The sequence below is a fragment of the Leguminivora glycinivorella genome, chromosome 21, assembly GCF_023078275.1.
Source record: "Leguminivora glycinivorella isolate SPB_JAAS2020 chromosome 21, LegGlyc_1.1, whole genome shotgun sequence".
Taxonomy (NCBI): domain Eukaryota; kingdom Metazoa; phylum Arthropoda; class Insecta; order Lepidoptera; family Tortricidae; genus Leguminivora; species Leguminivora glycinivorella.
In genome coordinates, this window is record NC_062991.1 from 12,003,337 (window position 1) to 12,013,605 (window position 10,269).

The window sequence follows — 10,269 nt, forward strand, 5'->3', positions numbered from 1 at the left end:
AATAAACCGGTTTATTTTGTTCTAAACCGGTTAATCGAACTAAACCTTTATGAAAGCGTTCCCAAACCGGTTTTATAATAGCGGTTTTCGAGCGAAAACGAAATTTAAAGGTTTTGCCGCAAGTACATGAAAACGGTTTGAAAATTTAACCGGTATACGAGCCCTGGTTAACAGTCATCTGTAATAATTTAGTATTGTACTTGATGTACATCCATACTAATATTAAAATGGGAAAGTGTGTGTGTCTGTTTGTTTGACCGTCTTTCACGGCAAAACGGAGCGACGAATCGACGTGATTTTTAGGTGGAGATAGTTGAAATGATGGAGAGTGACAGGCTACTTTTTGTCTCTTTCTAACGCGAGCGAAGCCGCGGGCAAGAAACTAGTCTAATATATAATGTAAGCAATAATTACGCGACCATGGCAACCAACACTAAAAATAGCAGAATAAATCGTCGAATTCATTACAATTTGACTTCGTGACTTTGAAAATTGATTTAACACTTCTGGACTATGGTCTCATAGTAAAAGTTTGTCATTAGTTAGACTAATTAACCGTAATAACCAATGGACTACATCAGAAATTTAATACAAATGGTGCAGAGAGAAAACAAAAAGGTGATGTACTAAGAAGAAAAGATAACTTTATGTATAGACTACACGTACTTTCATATTATCATATTAATAAATGTTCACCATTGATAACTTGGTCTGCTCATATGACCTATATTTTAATCTGAATTCTGAATCTAGACATTTTTTTTTTTCAGAGATAATTAAGACTGAAGAAGTTCAAGAACATATTTTCTCGTGGCAAGGAACAGAGCCGATAAAAGCAGGTATTGTAGATAAGGAAGTTGTATATTTATACATATACATTTTTTAAGGGCCACCCCACATCTAGCGTCTCGCGAGCGTAGCGTCTTGCCAACTGTTTGGCAAAAACTGACGTCGCGCCGACGCGGCATCTTTTTTCATACGCCCTTTAATTCAAGAAAAAAATGGAAACCTCCGACAGATAAGTGACCCACAGAGGCCTAATGGATGTGTGCGAATTTCTCCATACATTACCTCAATTCCTAAACGCCTTTGGCCTTTGCCTTTGTATAGCGACATCTACCTATAAAATTGTGAATTGTTAAATTTTTCTTTTAATTTACAAACATGTAGTATCGCTCACAAACGTTTTGTGCATGATAAAAAATAAGAACTATATATATACATATTAAGATTATTAAGTAATTTATATATCAAATCAAGGCTGAACAGGCATCTTCTGGGCGAGCTCACTCCATCGTAGGCCACGTCTTTGCCTTTGGCTGGTCTGTTGCCAAGAGTAAGCCCATTTAGTAGTAATAATACTCTTTATTCTACAAAAATAAGAACACATATAACAGGAAAAAATAACACACATCATTTGTACAAAGGCGAACTTATCCCATTAACGTCGCGTCTCATCGCATCGTCTACTTCCATATTTGATTTCATTTCGTATGCGTCGCATCGACGACGCGCGACCGTCGCCCACGCATGCCACGGCGTAAGGGATTTCTTCAAATTAACCTTAGAGGAGAGTCGGAGATGGTAGATATATATATATATTATTAATTAATTAGTAAAATATATTTCAGATGATCCAGCAGTGCCAGTGCCCGACAAACCAAGATTACCTGACGACATCGTGACTTCATCTCTATTCTGTGACGAACCAAAACCCAGTTTACCAGGCAAGCCACTCTATAATAATATAAACCACAGCTAGGGTTGCAAATAGAAAAAAAAACAAATGTTTTTTTTTTCAGAATTAGGGATGAAAAAAGAACATGAAAAAAAACCGAGCACCATTGTTTTTCTAAATATGGGTTTTTCAGATGAACAAATAATTCGACAATAACGGCTTTTCGTGAGTTGTAAGATGTTTAAATAACAAAAAACGTACATTTTAATTCGATTAACATTCAGTATACAAACGTTTATTGGGGAATTCCCGATGCGGCGTGCAACTCGGAGAGGTGGTGGTGTTGCCAACAGTAAATAGTGATAACTACCAACTGCAGATTTCGTAAATGTTACTTTTTAACCCCCGACGCAAAAACGACGGGGTGTTATAAGTTTGACGTGTCTGTCTGTCTGTCCGTTTGTCTGTCTGTGGCACCGTAGCTCCCGAACGGGTGAACCGATTTCGATTTAGTTTTTTTTGTTTGAAAGCTGAGTTAGTCGGGAGTGTTCTTAGCCATGTTTCATGAAAATCGGTCCACTATGTCGCGGTCGGTCGGGGGTTTTTTCAAAATTTTAATTTTGTGGTTAGGTTATATAAGACCAGAAATCAAAGTTCTTTTAATAAATTGAATGGTGGCCGCATACAAATGTAAGAAATGCCTGGCATCCGTTAGTTCGTTGGGTCACCGACGCATGGAAAATTGCGGGAAACTGTTTTTTTTCATGTTTTTTTTTCAAGCCAGAAACAAACCGTTTTTTGCAACCCTAACCACAGCATAAAAAAATCCATTTATACAGGCTGTAATTTTTTAAGGTGATTAGGATTACAGGTTGCGCTTTAACCCAATCAGTTGGGGTTGGCGCAACGTGTCTTTTTCTTCTATATCTCTATCGGACGTCATATCATCAATATCAACATTAACTTGATAATCATCAACGTCATTTCCAGAAATTACTGCCGGTTATAAAAAATGCATTTTGTGAAATCCATTGGTTCGTTCAGGATTCAAATTACACCCTCGCTGTAAATAGTGTAAACAATTATGTCATTTATCTTCCTTGTACACAAATTAAGAAGTGTATTTTCTTATGTAGGTTAAACTGAATTCTCTTAGCATATAGAGTCCATTTTTATATGAAATTTATATTACGGGACTTATATTGACCGGGATAAAGACCGTGATTATGATTACCTTTTTCTACTTGTCGACTGTAATCTGTCAATTAGGACACCACAGACTAAACTATAAGTGCTAACTTTTTAGTGTTGGATACTCTATGGCAGTTCCGACTCAATTATAATAAGCTCATTATAGTTGACTTTAGTTAACTGTAATAATTTCAAAAATAGAACTTCATACAATTTCTATACTAATTTGCGATACCTGTAAAATTTTCCTTCATCTGAAACACATTTTTTTTATCTGTCGCGGTATCGGCCAGTCAGAGACGGTTATTACAAACAATTTCTCGTACCGTACTATTAGGCCACTCAGCAAGCTTCGTGGCCTAAACATGGTACTCGACTGAAAAGCTTTGTATTATAACGATTGTGTAAAATACTATTTTGATTTTGTGTTTCCGCGATTAATACATCAAAATCAAAAAGGTAATCACGGTCTATATCCCGGTCAATATAGGTCTAATGAAAATAACCGTGAATCAATCAAAACTCTTATTTATATTATTGGCCACGTTATACTAAAAGGAATTCTGTTGACCAATATAAAGAGTTCATTTTTACGATTTTTTGGTACACGGTAGCACAGTATAATAAAGAGTACTATCGTACAGTATGACTACTCCCCCTGCCCGCTGAAAGTGCCGCCCACCCTCTCTCGGTTACCTCACAGTTACCGCCTGTCAAAAAGGCGAACAGTTGACCTGTCATATCTCAATCGTACAAGCATGGTAAGTTGTAGTTCACGTACGCGGGCTTAGAATGTGTGCTAAGAACGCGCCTTTTTCATATATTTGATCGCCAGTGTCAAAGATGTGACGGTGGCTAGTTAGATATTGGCAATTTACCCTACTATAATTTATTTTGCGTCCCCACGCAATAAAGTATTATTTTTTCTTGTAGATCTGACAGTTCCGGAAAATGTCAAACTCATGTGCAAGGATTGTTCCGAAGCCATTGACGGGTAAGTGTCATTGCAGAAGGGTGAATCAACTTTTTCTTGCCTGTTATTGCCATGGTTACGGTCCCCTGAGTCACGCTGGTTTTATGCAAAATTATGCTACTGAGTACTGAAATTATGCAAGCATACATGTAGTCCATGTTAGTAGGTGGCAAATTAAGGAAAGGGCTTGTAACATCAGAAAAATGCGTGTTTGCATAGTTTAAGTACCATAATTTTGCATAAAACCAGCGTGACTCAGGGGACCGTAACATGAAAAAGTTGATTCACCCAGAAACAAATAAATATAAATCGTCGAAATGATTTTTTTGTTATACAGTCTGACCGAAAAGAGTAGAAACTGAAAATTGGTTGTCTGTAAAGACGGTTTACGCGGACGGTAGTTTGACGTGGCAACGTCAAACATTACAGGAACGGGACAATCGCTTGTGGAACGGGACAATGACGTCGACTTTTTCGTGCATGTAGCCCGTAGTAACGAGTTATTAGACGTTGTCACGTCAAAAGTGGCATTGTAGTGTGATCTCTTTCAAATCAATATGTGTGAGAAAACTGGACGACTACGATGTTGCCACTTTTTAAATTCTACTCTTATTGGTCAGACTGTAGGTACTGTAATTGTTATACTTATTTGTGGCAGCGTTGCTCACTTTGCGTAATGATCTTCGAGGTCATAAAGAACAATATTTATTATGGGACCAATGGCGAAATCGCAAAAAATTTTGACTGTTTCATACATTTCGACTGTCATGATATCGCTCATTTCTACGGAACAGCCAAATTTTTTTTTTCTATTCCCGAACTGTTATTCGTCATTTAAGGGTCGTGCATAGATCTTTAAAACCCTACATACAAGTCTATTCCTCAAGCCAGCGTCCGCCGGCTTTCCGCGCAATGCGCGCAGTATCGAAAAAACTGAAAACGCATTGTTTGGCTCTGGAACCATGGCAACGCATTGTTATAACGATACTGCGCGCGTGCGCGGGAAGGCTTTGGGCAGCTGAGCTGACAGTGCAATCCTTTGCGTCAAAATACAGGAAATTGTTACTGTGCAGGTTTTCGTTCTGGTGCGTGCAGTGTTTGCGCGGTGCGCTGTGCGTGGCGTGCGCGTCTACCGATACGCATTATGCTCATTTCGTGCTACGCTCGCCAAAGGGGTTTACTCAGGTCAGTACTAAGTGGTAGTTTATTATTATTACTGTGTGTTCTCGTTCTGGTGCGTGGTTTGTGCGGTGCGCTGTGCGCGGCGTGCGCGTCGACCGATACGCATTACGCGCATTTTTTGCTATGCTCGCCAAAAGGTTTATTATTATTAGTGTGTGTTTTCGTTCTGGTGCTGGTAATTTCACCGTTTCGAAAATTTCAACGTATAAAGCACATATCTACGTATTTTACGCTCAGATCAGACCCCATAACAGCACATTTCGTTAGTTATATACTACAACGGTGGCAAACAAGCATACTGTTTGATTGAAACTGTTTTATTTTCAGAACCCAACTCGGGCAGTGTTGGCAGTTATACGACAACATCTCGCCGAAAACTTAACATTCGTCAAGACTGATATAGATGGGTATGTCATACTTTATTTATTGTCTTTACTATTATTATTATAAATGGCCACAGACTAGCCAAAGGCAATAAATATACTGTAAGAGAGACGGCCTATCGGTGAAGGGCATACATTATTGAAACACAAAAATATATATTTTTTTATTCCATGGTAGCTCCCAATCGCTGCTTCTATTGCAATGCCCCGTCAAGTGTTCGTTCTCCTTGACGTTTATATATTATTCTAAAATCGGGGACTACGGCCAGTCGTCGAACAACAAATGCTGTAAAAGGTTTCATTCCGCTCATGAAACCTAACCTCTTACAATACCTAGTCTATTAAACACGGGTGTTATTTCAGTATGAAGGAGGAAGTCAAACATGAGCCTTTGGAGTCCCTGTCGCCAATTGCCTGCCCTGACCCTCTTGCAGTGGAGCCCCATATTGACTCGCTCATTGAGGGGCCACACCATGACTCGCTGACTGAGAGGCTAGACGACTCGCTGACTGCGAGGCTAGACGACTCGCTGACTGAGAGGCTAGACGACTCGCTGACTGCGAGGCTAGACGACTCGCTGACTGAGAGGCTAGACGACTCGCTGACTGAGAGGCTAGACGACTCGCTGACTGCGAGGCTAGACGACTCGCTGACTGAGAGGCTAGACGACTCGCTGACTGAGTGGCTAGACGACTCGCTGTCTGAGAGTCTAGACGACTCGCTCACTGAGGAACCTCACCTTGCCTCGCTAACTGAGAGGCCAGACCTTGGATCAAAAGCAGAGGAACCCCATGTCTCACTAGCGGAACCTCGTCCCGACCCGGTCTTCGCGGCTCCGTCCTCCAATACCAAAGAGAAAAAGGTACTTATTGAGAATTTGATTTCTGCTCTTCTTCATTTTTCACAAGACAACTAAAATTGAACAAAATATCCTGGTAAGACCCAATGTACATTACAATGCACATAGTTGTTGCAATCTAATTTGAACCTTTCATGAACTAAATAAAGTAGATTTCCATTGTTACATTGATTTTTGAAACCAATGAAAATCTCACCAATTTATTTATTATAATAAGGTTCAAATTCAAAATGGGAAAACTGACTATGGTGGGCTTTACGAGGATATACCATTTTACGTAGGTAACCAACTGGTTACTATCATGCCCATAAAATAGATAGATAGATAAAATACTCGTTATTGGCACACCTCAGCAAAAGATACAGTGGAGACAAAAAAAAATGATTATAAATAGAGGCAGAAAACAGGCAATTATTGCCTGTTATAAAAATTACACTGTGTATATTCCACTTAATGATGATTATGATTAATTAGTTACAGAATTAGTGCGAAAAGAGTTTCCTTCGTATTATTATGGAAACGTACGAACAGTCAAGTGCAAAAATACGTATCGATTTTATCCGCTCAAAAATATGTACCGAGACCTTATTCCGCCGACATAAAGTGCTATAGGACATATTTTTGATAAGTTGTACGCACCCATATTTTTACACTTGACTGAACGTGTCATATTTCAGTCAGTCTCAAAACGTACTGACACTATCTGAACCAGGGCTCGGATACCGGTTAAATTTTCAAACCGTTATCATGTACTTGCGGCAAAACCTTTAAATTTCGTTTTCGCTCGAAAAACCGCTATTTTTAAACCGGTTTTTAGGGGAACGCTTTCATAAAGGTTTCGTTCGATTAACCGGTTTAGAATAAAATAAACCGGTTTAGTAAGCAGCATGGATAGGTAATACTGTTCTGACCAAACAAAAAAGTCGCTGCGTGAACGTAGGTGTATTTACGCGGCGCCGGTGCGTTTCGCCGCTCGTCTAATAAACCGGTTTATTTCGGTTAAAATAAAGTTTTCATAACGTTCGCGTTCTTTACAAAGTTCGGAGTAAAATCGAAATAAACCGGTTTTAACCGGTTAAAAATAAACCGGTTCCGAGCCTTGGTCTGAACTAGCATGACAAATACGAACGTTTCCGGAAAAGCTTTTCGCACTACATCTGTAATAGGCGAGACGACTAAAAAAAAAACTAATTAGTCCGTCAGTTAGATTATCAAAGAATTTTAGGCACGTATTTTTTTCTTTTTTCTCGTAAACGAAAAATGAAGACAGTACAGTGCGTTGAAGTTTCGCGCGACGTCACGCCTAGGTACAATTTTATACTTAGAAGTGACGTCACAAGTCCCCACTCCGAAACTTTGATGAACTTAACAGAATGCCATTTTTTTTATTGTTCACCCCTATTATACTAATTATTCTACGGAGTGCAAAGTTGTTTAACTGTGCCCATATTTACCCCTAAATTTAAAAGTGGAATTGTAAGAGATGCGAGGGTTTCAAGACAAAAAAATCTAACTTTATTTTTGTATTTACAGTGTGTCGACGAAGAAACAGAAAGTCCTGTCAAGCGTATTCGACTCATGGACTCCACGCCACAGATACCTAATGTCACAGTTAAAGTAGATCGTGCTAAACTAGTAAAAGTTCCAATCAACATTTTAGCAAAAATCCAAAAAATTGACGCAGTAAACGCTGCTAACAGACCTGTAGAAATCTTTTATCCTAGTGATTTCAAACTCGAAGATACAACACAAATGAGTCAAATAACACACTCTAATACTGTAAAAGCCCGAAAAGTCCCCTTTAAAGTTGATGACAGATCACAAAAAGTCATCACTAGAACAACCGACGGGTCACTAGCTACTGTCAATTCTAACAGTATTAGAAAAAAACAATTTGTACAGATCCCATCTAATATGAAAGTGCAAGCGGTTACTTCTGGCGATCGGAAGGTTGCATATAGCAGAGTGGCACAAGATGTTACGGATAAGACGAATATGCCTGTGAGGGGGCCACAAGCAATGATGCTTCGATCGGTGACTTCTAAAGGTGAGTTTTTACAGTACATTGGAGCCACTGTAGAATGTGACGTTCTAAATCAAATTGTAAGAAATCCCTTACTGCTTGTCATTTTGACATGGTTGTAGAGTGGCCTAGGGTTCCAATTGGTTTACTGTACAACCGACAACGTGGGGCGGAAGTAGAATGCAAATGAGAGTTAAATCGCGGCGGCTTGCCGGTTTAAAGACTCGAGTTTGCAATATTCTTACGCCCCTAGTTACACCCAATGTTTTTCATCACACTTACAATAAAAAAAAAGTTAAATGGTATGTAAAGTGTAAGGTAATGTCATTTCGAAACTCCCTTGGAACACTTGTACTTGGCCGCGCGGCCTGCGCGTAGTACCAGTTGCTATACATGTTTGTGAAGACCGGTCTGTTTCAGCTAATAGGGGCTATGCTATTCTATGTAACATTAATTTTGAATGAGATTACGTTGAGGCACTCTGTTCGGTCCTTGTTTGTTTATTTTCTTTCTGACTCTTGGAGACCATATACATCTCTAAGGAAAAAAGTAGATTAAGTATATATATATTTTTTTTTTCCTTTGCTTAAGACAATAAGAGTCTTTTACAACTCTAAAGTTATTCTTCTTCATGTATAATTTTTTTAGATGTACTTTGACACTTAGAGACTCTATACATCTCTAACATCTCTTATTAATAATCATAATAGCTTTGTACTTTGTATAATTTCTTGTGTTAATATTTTTTTTATGAATACTTTTGCTTATTAAATTGTATCTTGTTTTTTTTAATGCATGTTAATTATAAGATGTAATGTTTTGAAAAGAAGTGGCCCGCCGAGTTTCTTGCCGGTCCCATAGTGGATACCCTCCTCCAACTGAGGGGGGACTGAACCGACTGAAATCTTCTCGAGGCTGAGGCGTAGGGTTAGAGCCGGCGTAGTTTTATTTGACGTTCATAAGCGCATTGTAATATGCCTACTTGGAAAAATAAATATTTCATTTCATTTCATATAATATCCTAAAACCACAACGAAATCAGAAATTAAACACAAAAAAAAATCTTCTCTGTTTTAAGCGACACCCGGAACATTTAGGGTCACCCCACATCTAGCGTCTCGCGAGCGTCGCGTCGGGCCAACTGTATGGAAAAAGACGTCGCGTCGACGCGGCATCAGGCTTTGCCCATACAGTTGGACCGACGCGACGCTAGACGTGGAGGGACCCTTAATAGTCAATTGTTGATAGAGAAATAACCTAACCACAAAATAAAAATTTTGTAAAAACCCCCGACATAGTGGACCGATTTTCATGAAACATGGCTAAGACCACTCCCGACTAATACAGCTTTCAAACAAAAAAAAACTAAATCCTAATCGGTTCATCCGTTCGGGAGCTACTATGCCACAGACAGACTGCACCCCGTCGTTTTTGCGTCGGGGGTTAAACAATTTTTCGGTTCACAATTTAAGTTTCAGCCTGTACTGTGGTTCCTTATTCTTCTATATCTAAAGAAAACTGTTTGTTTCAGCCGCGGTGCAACTGGAGCCCCTTACGTTGTCGGATTTACAGAAGTGGATAGACAAGAGGGAGAATGACGGAAATAAACATAATTAAACTGGTGTTTTATTTCTATTCCATATAATACATGTTCTTGGTAGGCTGGCCTGGTGCCGAAGCCGAATGGCATTTCTGCGACGCGAAACGAAAACGAAACGCCACGAAAGATAGTCTGGCTCTGTTGCGCCAATACGCAAGAGCGATAGAGATAGATACGTGCATTTCGTTTCGTGAGCGTTTGTGCCATTCGGCTACGTACCCTGAAATTATTAGAGTATAGCTCACCGCTGGGCGAGTAACTATAATCATCAGGGCCCGTAACTTTCATGCCGATGACATCAGTTTGACGTCACGCTGCATATAGGTGATTCAAATAATTTTATTGTAATAATTAATCATTATTCATTAATCAATTACATC

The 10,269-nt window shown here is 39.2% G+C and overlaps 1 protein-coding gene across 7 annotated transcripts in view; it reads left to right on the top strand.

The window, feature by feature from the left end:
- Positions 1-9,911, top strand: part of LOC125237351 — a 70,864-nt gene extending 60,953 nt beyond the window's left edge. For 6 of the 7 annotated variants that reach the window (XM_048144346.1, XM_048144351.1, XM_048144352.1 and 3 more), the window contains 8 exons: positions 771-839; positions 1,632-1,727; positions 3,803-3,863; positions 4,916-5,027; positions 5,352-5,431; positions 5,771-6,269; positions 7,800-8,313; positions 9,821-9,911. In XM_048144346.1, the coding sequence (XP_048000303.1) occupies positions 771-839; positions 1,632-1,727; positions 3,803-3,863; positions 4,916-5,027; positions 5,352-5,431; positions 5,771-6,269; positions 7,800-8,313; positions 9,821-9,906 (1,517 nt within the window). In that variant the 3' untranslated portion in view covers positions 9,907-9,911. The remainder of the gene's footprint in view (positions 1-770; positions 840-1,631; positions 1,728-3,802; positions 3,864-4,915; positions 5,028-5,351; positions 5,432-5,770; positions 6,270-7,799; positions 8,314-9,820) is intronic. The other variant, XM_048144347.1, reaches the window with a different exon arrangement.
- The last annotated feature ends 358 nt before the right edge of the window (positions 9,912-10,269 follow it).